The sequence below is a fragment of the Macaca thibetana genome, chromosome 7 (assembly GCF_024542745.1).
Source record: "Macaca thibetana thibetana isolate TM-01 chromosome 7, ASM2454274v1, whole genome shotgun sequence".
Lineage (NCBI taxonomy): Eukaryota > Metazoa > Chordata > Mammalia > Primates > Cercopithecidae > Macaca > Macaca thibetana.
The window spans coordinates 27,425,734-27,440,320 of record NC_065584.1 but is presented as its reverse complement, the minus strand read 5'-3'; the positions used below and the strand labels follow the sequence as shown (position 1 = coordinate 27,440,320).

The 14,587-nt window shown below is 36.4% G+C and overlaps 1 protein-coding gene across 5 annotated transcripts in view; it reads right to left on the bottom strand.

The window, feature by feature from the left end:
• Positions 1-5,775: 5,775 nt before the first annotated feature.
• The window catches only part of DIO2 (iodothyronine deiodinase 2), a 184,448-nt gene continuing 175,636 nt past the window's right edge, over positions 5,776-14,587 (bottom strand). For 3 of the 5 annotated variants that reach the window (XM_050795879.1, XM_050795881.1, XM_050795880.1), the window contains 2 exons: positions 14,465-14,572; positions 5,776-11,542 (listed from right to left, as the gene is read on the bottom strand). In XM_050795879.1, coding sequence (XP_050651836.1) covers positions 10,943-11,542; positions 14,465-14,572 — 708 coding nt within the window. In that variant the 3' untranslated portion in view covers positions 5,776-10,942. The remainder of the gene's footprint in view (positions 11,543-14,464; positions 14,573-14,587) is intronic. The other 2 variants (XM_050795882.1, XM_050795883.1) reach the window with 2 other exon arrangements.

Genomic DNA, 14,587 nt, shown 5'->3' with positions numbered 1-14,587 from the left:
GGAGAAATAGTTGGATCCACTATCATAGCTGAACACTTCAAACCCCCCTTTATCATAAGTGAACAGATTCAGCAGACAGAAAATCAGTTGGGCATAAGTGAATTCAGGAACACCATCATTCAACTGGTATAATTGACACCTACAGACTCCTTCATCAAACAACAGCAAAATATAGATTCTTCTCAAGCTCCAAGAAATATTTACCAAATAGACCACATTTTGGGTCAGAAAATATACCTTAACATTAAAAATATATATACAAATCATATAATGTCTGCTCTCAGACCACAAGGGAATCAAAGTCGAAATAAATAACAGAAAGACGACTGGAAAGTGCCAAAATATGTGGTGATTAAACTCACTTCTAAACAACACGAGATAAATTAAAAAACCCCAGTAGAAATTTTAAAATATTTTGAACTAAATGAAAGTGAAAACACATCTTATCAAAATTTGTGGGACGTGAAACTAGTGCTTAGAGAGAAATTTATAGCATTGAATACATATATTAGACAAGAACAAAGATCTTAAATCAATAAATTTTCACCTCACAAAACTAGAAAAAGAAGAGTAAATTAAATCTAGCGTAAGGAGAGGAAAAGAAGTAAGAAGAAATCAAAAAAACTGAAAACAGGAAATCAAGAGAAAATCAATAAAATGAAAAGCTGGTTTTTAAAAAAGATCAATAAAATTGATAAGCCTCTAGCCAGGCTAACCAAGAAAAAAAGAGAGAGGACACAAATTACAAATAATCAGAAATGAGATGGGGCATCACTACAGATCCCATGAACATTAACAGGATAATAAAGGAATAGTATAAATAACTATATGCCCACAAATTTGACAACCTAGATGGCATGGGCCAATTTCCTGAAAGACACCATCTGCCAAAACTCAAGGAAAAATAGACTGTGTGAATGGTCCTACATCTATCAAAGAAATTGAATCAACAATTAAATAATCTTCAGAAAAAGACAGCACCAGTTACAGATGGGTTTGCTGGTGAACTATACCAAATATTTAAAGAAGAAATTATGCCAATCCTCTATAATCTCTTGTAGAAGATAGAAGTACAGGGAATACTTTGTAACTCATTTTCTGATGCCAATATTACCCTACCAAACTAAAGGCATCAGAAGAAAAAGAAACTACACACCCATATCTCTCATAAACTCAGATGCAAAAATCCTCTACAAAATATTAGCAAATTGAATTCTACGTGTATAAGCAGAATTATACACCATTCTGAGTGGAGCTTATCCCATGTATGCAATGCTAAAATCTAGTCCAAAATTCAAAAATTAATTCATGTAATTCATCACATCAAGGAGCTAAAAAAAAAAATCACATGATCAAATCAATAAATACAGAAAAGGCATTTGACAAAATCCAATACCACATCATGATAAAAACACTTAGTATGCTAGGAGTGAAGGTAACTTTGTCAATAGGTTAAAGAGCATCTACAAAAATACTACAGCTAATGTCATACTTTATGAGAAACTCAAAGCTTTCCTATTATGATTAGAAACAATACAAAAATGTCCCCTCTCACCACTTCTTTTTAACAGTGTACTAGAAGTCCTAGCTAATATAATAAGACAAAAAAGAATATAAAAGGTATACAGATTTGGAAGGAAAAAATAAAGCTGTCTTTGGATGCGTATTACATGATTTGTCTTTATAGAAAATAAGAAATAATACTTTTTTTGTAAAAAACCTTCTAGAACTAACTAGCAACTATATGAATAGAAAAGTTGCAGGAAAGAAGGTTAATATAAAAAGTCAATTGTTTCCCTATATACCATAAATAAACAAGGGGAATTTGAAATTGAAAACAAAATGCATCAAATTAGGTCCCTCAAAAATGAAATACTTACATATAAATGTAACAAAATATATATATTTTATATATATATATAAGTTCTATATGTAGAAAATGATAAAACTTTGACAAAATATATCAAAGAATAAATAAATGGAGATATTCGGTGTTTATGGATAGGAATACTCAATTTTGTCAAGGTATCAGTTCTTCCCAATGTGCTCTATAGATTCAATGCAATGCAAATAAAAACGCCAGCAAGTTATTTTGTGGATATCAACAAACTCATTCTAAAGTTATAGGAAGGCAAAAGACACACAACAGCCAACACAATACTAAGGGAGAAGTACAGACTGAGAGAATTGACACTACCTAACCTCAAGACTTAACCATAAAGCTACAGTAGTCAAGACAGTGTGATATTGATGAATGAATAGACAAAAGGATAATGGAACAGAATAGAGAGCCTAAAAATAGATCCACAAAAATGTAGTCTAGTTGCCTTTGACAATGGAGCAAAGGCAATACGATCTTTTCAACAAATCACTCTGTAATACAGACCTTACAGCCTTTATAAAAATTAACTCAAAGTAGATCATAGATCTAAATGTAAAATACAAAACCGTAAAGCTTTTAGAAGATAACATAAGAGAAAATCTAGATGATCTTGGGTATGGTGATAACTTTTCAGATATGTTACCAAAGTCTTCATCCATGAAGGAAATAATTGAAAAGCTAGATTTCATTAAAATGAAAAACTTCTCCTCTGTGAAAGACAATGTCAAAAAAATGAGAAGACAAGCCACAGATTGGGAGAAAATATTTTCAAAAGACACATATAATAAGGGATTGTTATCCAAAATATACAGCAAACTCTTTAAAACTCAACAGAAGATGAGATAACAAACAACCAGGTTCAAAAATGAGCCAAAGACCTTCACAGACACCTCACCAGAGAAGACATACAAGTGGAAAATAACATGAAAAGGTGCTCCATATCATATGTTATCAAGGAAATGCAAATTAATTGTAATATAGTATCCTGGAGTGGATTCTGGAACAGAAAAAGCACATTAGAATGTAGAGTATAGACTTTAGTTCATAATAATACCATATCATTATTGGCTCATTAGCTATAATAAGTGTACAAATTAACACAATAGGTTAATAGTAGGGGAAAGCTGGCATGGAGCTTATAAGAACTCTCTGTACTATCTTCTTAATTTCTCTGTAAGTCTCAAATTGTTCTAAAACAAAAATTTTATCTTTTTTAAAAAAGTAAAAATCATTTCAGACATGAAGACTAAACCTAACAGAATATAAGAACAAATACAGACAAGGAATGGACTGTGAAATAATTTTTAAAAAATAAGATACCACCTGATACCTATTGGAGTGTCCAAAATCCAGAACATTGACAACACCAAGGGTTAGTGAGGATGCGGAACATCAGGAATTCTGATCCATTGCCAGTGGGAATACAAAATGGTACAGCCACTTTGGAAGACAGTTTGGCAATGTCTTACAAAACTTTAAAATGCTCTTACCATGCAATTAAGTAACCATGCTCTTCAATATTTACTCAAAGGAGTTGAAAACCTATTCTATACAGAAACCTGAACACAGATGTTAATAGCAGTTTTATTCATAATGGCCAAAACTTGGAAGCAACCAAGATGTCTTTCAGTAGGTAAATGGATAAATAAAATCTGGTATAGCCAGATAATGGAATATTATTCAGCACTAAAAGGAAATGAGCTATCAAGCCATGAAAAGGCACGGAGAATCCTTAAATGCATATTACTAAGTGAAAGAAGTCAATCTGAAAGGCTAGGTACTGTACAATTCCTATATGACATTCTGGAAAGATAAAACTGTAGAGACAATAGAAAGATCAGTGGTTGCCAGGGGTTGGGAGTGGCATGAGATGAATAGGCAGAGCACAGAGGGTTTTTAGGGCAATGAAAATAAAAATACCTTTTTCCGTTTTATAATGATGGATAACATGTCATTATACATTTGTTCAAACCCATAGGATGTATAAAATGGTCCTAATGTAAGCTATGGACTTTGGGTGATAATGATGTGTCAATGTAGGTTCATCAACTGTAATAAATATATCACTCTGGTGAGAGATGTTGATAATAGGGGAGGGTTATTCCTGTGCGGAGCAGGCGGTATATGGAAAATCTCCATACCTTCTTCTGAAAGTTGCTGGGAACATAAAACTGCTCTTAAAAAATAAAAAGTCTCTTTCTAACAACAACAACAAAAAGCCACTGAGTTAATGTCTGACACCTCTATATATTCAGAGCTCTTCTTGCTCTCCTTTTTTCTAGTAACGGATCCTACCCCCATTCAACAGAGTGGGCATGTTACCCAAATTGGTCCAATCCAATTTCTTCCCTGGGAATAAGGTCAAACTCCTTCTGAACCACTTTATAATGAAATTGTAAGTCAGAGGCTTCCCCTAGCCAGATCACCCAACATCCAGAGAAGCTGCTCTGGGTGAAAAAGCTGGCACCCAAAAAAGAGTGAAGACAAAAGATCTGGCAAGCACTGAAGGCTTCTATGTTCCTGAATCCAGTTGTTACTAAGGCAAGTTTTATCCCAATCATTTGCAGAGTTTGGTTATTTCAGCCAATAAGTTCCACTTTTTAATTTTTTTTTTTTAGATTGACTTGGTCACTTGCAGGGTCTTAATGAATCCACAACAGGCTCCTTAAGGGAGTGCCATAGTTTATTTTCTGTTGCTATAACAGAATACCACAGACTGGGTAATTTTTAAACAATAGAAATTTGTTTGGCTCACATTTCTGGAAGCTGGGAAGTCTAAGATCTCAGGGCCACATCTGGTGAGAGCCTCTTGCTGTGTCATAACGTAGCAGAAGGCATCACATGGTGAGAGAGAGGGCGAGAGTGCACAAAACAGAGAAACGGGGGCTGAACCTCATCCTTTTATTAGAAGCCCACTCTCGCATTAACTAACCCACTCCCTCCATAATGGAATAATCTATTCAAGAAGGGAGAACCCTCATAACCTGATCACCTCTTAAAGGCCCCACTTCCCTGTACTGTTATATCGGCAATTAAATTTCAGCATGAGTTTTAGAGGGGGCATTCAAACCATGGCATGAAGTGATGTTTTCATGAGTTTGGTTATATTGTTTTTACACACTACATTGTACCTAGCACAGGGCCCTGCAAAGAATAGAAACTCAACAAATAGTTGTCAAAGTAATGATTTTTTAAATTTCCTTTTGAAATTCTGGAATAGTATGTAAGATGTTAATATTAATAAAATTATTATGTGTAGGAAATCATGAGCAAGTTCAGAGTCTCAAGAGATACTCCTACTTAAGTTGCCTGTTTTCCAGAAAATGCACATATTTAAACATGTTATGAACATATTCCTTTTCATTAACAGTCCATTGCCTCCATATAACATATCCTTTATACCTCGTCATAGTGAAAAGTGCTTGATATAAATGTATTCAAATTTATCACATATTAATACACTGCCAATCATATAACAAATAATGTAGATGTGTGTGCTTATAGTACATGTGTGCATGTGTGTGTGTCAGTTTAACCAACTTCTTAGAAGGTATATTAATTGCACTTAGAAAACCTGAGATGTAAATCTAACAAAGTAAAAGTTGGCTCCACAGTCTCTTAAACAGGCCCCTTTCTATGAATTCTGTGTGTAACTTGTTCATAAATATGGAAAGTATCTGAAGATTTTCTTTTTACGTGTCTTGATTTCCTTGAAGACTCTGGCACACAGCATGAGATTAAAATAATCTGGCATTGCTGGCTCCTTTGCCCACAAATACCAAGGAATAAATATTAGAATGATGGATTCTCTTTCCCTTGTCAACCATGAATATGTTCCAGCCTGGGGTAAGTTCTAGGGAGAAATGTTAAAATAAACAAATAGAACCAAAGAGTAGCTTTATTCTTTTATTCAAAGTTTATTAAAATACAAGAACAAATTGTATAAGCACACATACCACTCAGCACCCATATGATAGCACTCTTTCTACTGATAATCTCCAAAGCAGTTCATTTTCTGCAACTGAGAAGCACATATGAGTAGCATATGCACGCATGCATTCTCACCACATTTACCCAGGACTCTTAGCATCATGTCCCGAATATTCTCCTTGCCAGGGAGACAAAGATGGGGAGAGGCAAACTAATGTGACTACATCCAACCACTAACTGAGTCGATGACTCTTTCGTCAGTAGTTATCATCCGCACACTGGTCAACTCTGCACATCTCTGTCTCCTTCTTCGGGTGCCCGATTACTTGGGCTAGTGAGTCTGGTGACAATGTGATGCAAAACTAAACAAAACTGGCCAACATTCCCTACCCAATATCATTTCATTGCTTTGGTTATAAAATACTGGATACTTATTTCTTTACATCCCCCAATCCTAACACACATAAAACCCACACTGACCAGTGACATGGGCCTGGAGAAGTCTTGAGAGAATTTTCTTTATTTCCCATCCCCTTCTGTGGGTTTCTTTCATTCATGTGTTTACCTGTTTGCTTTTTCAGGGGAGGGGGAGAAATGGAGGGTTTGAGCCAAAATAGTGACTTCATTAAACATCTGCTGGGTCTTCGAAGTCTCAGTAAATATTGAATAAGCTCCCTGGAGCTCTGCTGTTGCTGCCTAAGACGGGCAGTCAGCCCTGACTTGCATGAGCAGTCTTGTTTGGATATCTGCACATGTTTGCCTTCTATTGGTTCAGACTCACCTTGGAACAGAGCTGGGTCTGTTAAATCTGAGACCTTGCTTCTGGTACTATACACATAGGGCATTAGGAAGTGGCCCGATGTTTTGCTCATCCTAAAGTCACTCAATGACTTGCAGCAGCCTTCAGCCTTCCTTCAGTTGTGAGAAGTTTGTTTTCAAATCTTCCCAGATTTGTAGACCAAGCCCTCAGGGCCTTGTTCTTCCCAGAGCAACTTTCTAGCTCTCCCACCCTAGATCCTCTCTTTTCTTAGAGAGCCTCAGGACATGACCAAGATTGTGCCAGTTGCAAAGCAGACATTGGTACTCAAGCCCCATTCCGGAAGTATATATGAAGAGTGGGTTTGGATTCTATTTTTAGAGTGAAGGAGGAAGTTGGAATCTAACTATATATATTTTAACTCTGATTTTTGGCAATACCATTAAGGGGGGAAAAAAAAGAGGCTCCTAAAGTCAAAAGCCTTACTGTCAGTCTCCACTGCTGAGACACATGACATTGGGGATGTTCTGAAAAGCTCTAAATGCTAGTAAAGGTTTTCATTAATCCTTCAGTAGGACAGAAGTCAGTGTCTACATTTTTCCTTTTTCGATGGTCATATGACTCTAATTAAACTTATTTTCCAAACCATCAGTCAGAGGTCGGGTGGAACAAATGTCCAGATTCATCCATCCTCTTATGATTGACATAAAGGGACGTCCTGTAAATCAGTCAATCCCTCTTGCTTTGCACATAGCCCACAGGGCGTGCTGAGAACACCTTATAATCCACCTTTGGCTTTTCCCAAAGGCATACATATTGTCTCTAACTTGCCCTCTAGAATTTTGTGCAGCAAGGCAGCACCAACATGTGACCTCACGATATTTCATAATTTTTATTTAAGAGCCCAAATAGTAAAATACACTCAGGCAAAATGAAAGACAATAGGCTATTCTTCCCACCTTGATGAGAGAATAAGCACTTCCTGGTTAATGGGAGAAAAAATTAACTAAGCAGACCCCTGGGAAGTTGATATTACCAAAAATCAAGGAGACGTTCTATAAATGAGGTGAAGACACAGGACCAGAGACCCAATGTGAAAAAAGAAAGTCATGTAAGTTAAGTGGCTGTCACTTAGCTATACAAAGCAGGAACAGTTACTAATCTGCCTCTAAGGAGGTCAGTTACATTTTAATAGCTGTATGAAACACTTCTACATTACTATGCAGGCATCTCCATTCATGCCCGTTCAAGAAAATCATTGTTGATCCTACTAGTATTTTCACTAAGCAATAAATAAAGTCAGTTTTTGATAGTTCCAAGACATAAGTCTTTCAAACAATAAGTGTTTGAGTAAACCCAGATGCTATGATAATATCTAAATTTTCTTGGAAACTATTTCAATAATAGACAAGCTAATGCAGCTTAAAAGGCCTAACTGATAGCTCCATGTAAACACAGCCTATGGGAGAAACATGATTAGGGAATAAGAAAGAGAACTCAGACTTTTATATATGATATAAATATATCATAGATTTATACTATGATATATAAATAGATATACTTTTCCCTGTGAGACTAAGAACTACAATTCTTCAAAGGAACATACCTTATAAAACACATGATAGGTAGGTGAGTATTGGCAAACTAATAATTTCTCAGCATATCAGCTAAAGCATTGATTTTCCTCTACCTCAAAATAATGAGTTCTTGTTAATTTCATAAAAGAATACACCACAAGAAATCATAAAAATTCATGTTGCGATAAATAGGTTACATAATTACAGACTTAACCCTGATAACACCAAGGCATTCTACATAGTGTAGGATTCCTGAGCTTTGTCCATTCATTTTCTCCATTGGCCCTTCCACAGCCTTTCTTCCAGAAAATTCTTACATGTTCTATTGAACATCTTCCTCCCTGGTAGCCTATGTCTTTCTATGTTTCCTTCCTCTGCTTCATTTCTCCATTGGGCTATCCTCAGGGAGAATTGTCTGCACACACATAAACGACCTCCTTCTTTAAAAATATAGCACAACTGGGTGATTTTTCCATCATCCTTTTCCCCAGTTGACTAGCACTGCCTCAGCCAAATCTCATCCCCCCACCGGCTTATCTGACATACTGTTACATTATCGTACATATAGAACAAAGGGGAAGCTTAAGGACAACAGTGTGAATGTGCTGCAACCGGGTTCTTTATGTTACTGCTTTAGCGTCCCACATAAATCTCAACACCATTTTGAGGTTAAAAATCAATGGGGGCCGAGATAAGCCTTGAATGTAGAGGTTAACAACTGAGGAATCGGAAATGATTATTCTCAGTATGATTTTCCAGCAACTCATTAGATAACATCACATTTTTGAAATTTGTTTTGTTTCTTTGTGGGTGGTTTTTATAGAATTTAAAACATTAGAAAGCTGATGTTGCCATGAAAAATCAGTCACAACGGAGCTTTAATATTTACACAATATACCAGCTAGTGACGTGACTGATATGTTGCTCCCATTTAAAAAATAAAATAAAATAAAATACTTTTGGTTCTTGCACACCTAGTTCTCATGCTTTTCTCATTTCAGACAACTAGTTTAAGAATGTATTTTCAACTTTAGTTTTTATCTATCCATTTTATTTTTTTATTCAGTTATTAATGGAATGGACAAAAGATCCTTTGACTGTACCATCAAATACAATCATATACTATGATTTCATAATAGTCTCACATTTACAAAAGAAATTATGATACGAAATTGGTTGGTCTATTCTTTTGGGGGCTATAATCTTAAATATTACTTATGGGTAAAACTATAGTGTCTATTTTAAAAAGAAAAAAAATATATATTAAAATAGCATTATAATCATATACTATAGGGACTTTAGATACTGAGGAACTAAACCTCAGCTAATGGGACCAAAGGAAGATCCAAGTCCAAATTCAAAGGTCAATGGAAATTCCATGATACCGGGGGTTGCCTTATAACAAAGCCTCCAAAATGGTTGATCGGAATTATCTCTAACTTCCTCTTCCTCTATTTTGCAATGGAAGTAAGCTTGTTTGTTTGCACCTATTCTTCATTATAGCTCACCTACTGTGGGAGGAAATCAAGGCTGTGCTGAATGGCCATGGTACCTACCTCCCACAGCAGCTGTGTGTGTGTGTGTGTGTGTGTGTGTGTGTGTGTATATATATTTGTATGTATGTATGTATGTACGTATAATTTCTTCAGCGCAGCATTCAGAGAGAACACTGCTATAGAGACTGAGATTAGGAATGACTTGGGCCACATAGTAATTGTAGGAATGGAGAGGAAAACACCAGCACCACCAGACCCACTGGTTTTCCTTTAATAGGTATCATGGGGTATAATTAACCCACTGAAAATATACATACCACATACATGGTTCAAAAATAATTATTTCCAAAAGAAACCCCTCACAATTACAAATATTTAAGTATTTCTTTTCTTTCCATCTCCCGGAGCATATGACAAATATATTGTTTTTATATGTGTATTCTCTGTGCCACTTTTAGTTGAGCTCCTTCTTCTTTTTCTGGCCTTGTGTATGTTTCTACGTTTTTGTGGTTAAGAAATGAGTCCCACTCTCTACAGCTTAAGGTTAGAAACTGTGAATTTTCTAAATCTTTCTGCCTCCTGCTCCCTAGCTTGTCGATTTCATTTCTTTTTTAGCACTCTCTCCACCTGCCTAGAAATTAACCATCAGATTACAGATGATCATTCTAACCTCCCAGATTGAGGGATCATTCTTGGTATCTAAAATATAACAATAAATTCTGGGATATGAAGACTGAGAGCACTACATGGCTAGAAACTGGAACATCAGAAATGACTCTAACATAAGGTCTAACCTTAACACCAACGTCTAATCACAGCACCAATGTCTAACCACATGGCCTGGGCTCAAGAACTTGTAACATTTGGGAATTTTCCAACTGGGCTCCATCCATGCCAAATAGAGCCAAGGCAATACCCTTTATCTTAACGTAGACAGTGGCTTCCCTAATGTAGTAATTATTCAGGTAAGTCTTTTCCTCTGGTCTCAAAGCATGCATCAGCTGTATCAGTTCCTTCTCAATGCAGAATGAACACACGCTGAATCAGGGTTTCTTCCTCTCCGTCTTGGGATCTTTTCACATAGGGCTTTTTACTAAGAAGAGAGGTGATACGGCTACTACTTAGCCCAATGCCATTTGAGTAGTGAAAGAAGTATGGAGCTGTTAGAGATTCATGTTCTTCCGATAAACTCCTGTCTTTCAGTAAGCCAATAGGGCTCTGTTGAAATAGGGATTCAGTTCTTAATGTCCTTGCCTTTATATAACTTTTTAAAACAATAAGCTCTCTTATAATCATACCTTTAACCAGCTAATCTAGTTTTCTTTCATCTCTTGCTGAAATTCTTCTCCAGCCAATGCCGGACTTCTTGAAGGTTGTAGGAGAAGGGGCCCTTTCCTCCCAGATAAGCGATTTTCTGTCTCTGCACAATGCACACACGTTCAAAGGCTACCCCGTAAGCTATGTTGGCGTTATTGTCCATGCGGTCAGCCACAACTCGGCACTGGGGCGGCAAGGAGAAACGCTCCAGAAGCTGCTGGGCTGCTGCACATCGATCTTCCTGGTTCTGGTGCTTCTTCACCTCAAAAGACAAAGAGGAGTCCCCAGGTATCGCCCAGCCGTCTGATGGATGAGCCTCATCAATGTAGACCAGCAGGAAGTCGGCCACTGAGGAGAACTCTTCCACCAGTTTGCGGAAGGCTGGCAGCTGGCTCGTGAAAGGAGGTCAAGTGGCTGAACCAAAGTTGACCACTAGTGGGCGCTCAGGGCTAGCAAAGTCAAGGAGGTGGCATGCGGCTCCCTCAGCTATCTTCTCCTGGGTGCCGTGGCCACTGTTGTCACCTCCTTCTGCACTGGAGACATGCACCACACTGGAATTGGGGGCATCCTCACCCAATTTCACCTGAGGGTAAAACAAAAAAAAAAAAAAGAAGGTGAGAACATCACATTAAACACATTGCCACTTCAATTCACATTAAATAGTTACAATTGGCTCTAACACAGTATGGTATTTCCTTCAGACTATGTGGTAAACATGTATCGATTTGAGTAAAGAGGCTTCATGGCAGGTAATGTAAAGAATGGCCCAAAAGAGAATAAAAGTCTTTTTTATTCTGTATAGTCACTGAAGATAATTATTTTCATCACTGAAGGCACTGGAGTTAACTCTTTTTATAATTAAGCCAAGGCTGGTATTCTTTACTATCTTTATTTTGCTGTCAATTCTTAACATGCATTCGATAACAAATGATTAATTGACTTCATTTTAAAAGTTAGAAGCAAATGGTCTACTTTAAGACAAATTATCAGGGTCTTGGGACATGGTGCCTCCTTCTGAATTCTGAAACACCAGGCAGGACCTTTATTTTCTTGCATGATACTAAGTCATTTAATCTCAACCAATGGCCAATGATACCAGTGGGCTCTATTCTTGGCCAGACCTAGAAAACCTGAGGTCTACCATTTATAAGAAGGGTTACTTCCACTTAACCTCTTTAGTGATTCAGTTTTCCCACCCGTAAAATGGAAATAATAATGCCTGTCTTCCACATATGGCAACTGGAGGGCAACAAGAGAAAAAGAGCTCTTTGTGCACTGTAATTATATGGGTGTGTGTTGCCCTTATCAGATGCTACCCCACCATGTGAAATAAAACATCATCATTCTTGGGCAATTTTGTGTTTAAAATATATATCTATCCTGAGCAAAGCTTTGAACTCTCCTCAATATGGCATCCTCCCTGGAGGCTTCTACTGCCACTGCTTACAAGGTGGTTCTTACCACTCCAAACTTACAATTTCCATTAAAAAAAAAAAAAAGACAAAAAGAAACAAAAATGGTTACTCCAGAGTTCTATATTAATTTCTCATTTTCCAAGTGTGCTTGTTTCCCTCTCTTTATCTAGGCAGTCACACTAAAAAGTACTTTTCTACCCCACAATTTGTTAACAAGCTCCTCTGAATCATAAAATATTGGGGCAGAAGAGGTAGAGAAAAAAATTGTTTCATGTGTTCCCTTTGCACATGGTTTAAATAGTTGAAAACAGAATGAAGGAAAGTTTGCAGCCTTTGAATCTGTAAATTGATAATAAAAAGCAGGCAACAGTAAAAGAGCCAATTACTTCAGTTTGAATTAATACAGTTGGATCTTCCTTGGAATGGTTTAATCAAAGCCAATAACATTAGGGACAACTTACGACAGTACAATTGATTTTTATATACTATCCTTAATATTATAATATACTTCCAACTTGATCGACTTATTTCCCTCATATACATATAGCCACACATAATGTTACTGTTAATTGAAGTCACTTAGAAGTGAATTGTTAAAGATGTAACAATCCAAACTGATATAACACACTCAAGGGCTTTTAGTCAGAAGCTTCTATCTACTGTTAATGCATAACTCATTTTAACTGTAGAGAAAGAATTAAAGTTCTTTCTCTCCCTTCTAAAAAATCCTAGCAGGGCATGTTTGAAATAAGCATTATTAGTGTTCTAAGAGAAATCTTATGGTAATAATCTTCCTTCTTAGAAAGGAAGATGCTGGTGTGATTTAAGTAAGTACATTTTGTTTTTTAGTCACCGCCACAGAGAAAATTATTTTACTTATACTAACTTTCTTGGTTAATTTGCAAGTGACACTAGATGGAGAAATCTAATAAGCACATTTAGCTGGATTCTTTCATATGAACTACACTAGTCTTTAAGGCGTGAAAATATACATCAAATTTAAAGATATACATGTTGAAGGTATTACAAACATTTTAATCCATGGATTATTTTTGTACTTCCTTTTTTATAGATCTAGGTAGTGGGTAGCAGCCTCCTCTCTTTAGATCTTTCCCATTTGAAATAATAGTAATGATTCTAGAAGGGATGTTTTAACAATATCATGTGTACTGTGTACCTCAACATACTGTGATAAGAAGACCTAAATGCATTCAGATTAGTCTGTTATAGTGACTTCCTGTTAAGTAAGCAACCTGTACACTTGTAGGTTCTTGATAGGTAAAAACATGCATCTGCATTTTGGAATCATTTTTGAAACCTATGAACCATTATGTGGCCTTGATAAATGGGCCTCTAACCCCCGACTCATCCAAGCAGACCTGTTGATCCTTTCATTATGTCTGATTATTCAACTGAATAATCTAATCTGATGCTTTTGTCACAGGAGGCTCTCTTGTTACCTGCAGTAAATTTTCTTGGGAAGTTAATGCACCCTCTCTTTCTTAGAGACAATGTATAGTTCAGCTGCAGAATTCTTTCCAAAACACAGACTAATTTGCCTTGGGAAATTTTGAGTAAGTATAACACTGTCACTCTAAAATGAAAAATTAGGAAAGTTACCAAATTCATAATGCTTTTTATGTGGGGGATTTAGCATTTTGTTAGGATTAGGGTTAGACAGGGAAGTATTTATTTTATTGAATGAATGCTAGTTGTTATAATCCTAGGTCAGTGAAGAATTTTACACATAATCATCACCCTGATCTGCAATGAACATAATCATATTTGGGTGATGGATAAGCTCACTGAGGCAGATAAATTTAGAAATACGAATCCTGGAGCTGTCTCGTAGAGTACTACCATAATCACCACTCAGTGTCATTGATCCGTCCTTGATTGTCGCATCTGGTCAGTGCACAAAACAAATGTGGCCTATTCTTTTTATTTTTTTTTGAGCAGCCAGGGTCCCTTACTGAATCTTATAATGTCATAAATGGATATTCTTATTCATGAAGGTGCCTAGACAAGAGAAAATGCATAGGTAAAATTAATATTATTAATAAAACTAAGAAGGAAAAACACACACCCACCATCCATAAATCCAAATGTGAGTAGACCAGTAGTCTGCTTTTATAAGCTTCATATACTAGTCATAAAATGTGTCCATCTTTGCTAAAACCTGATGGAGGACAATTTAGCTAAAATAAAGAAAA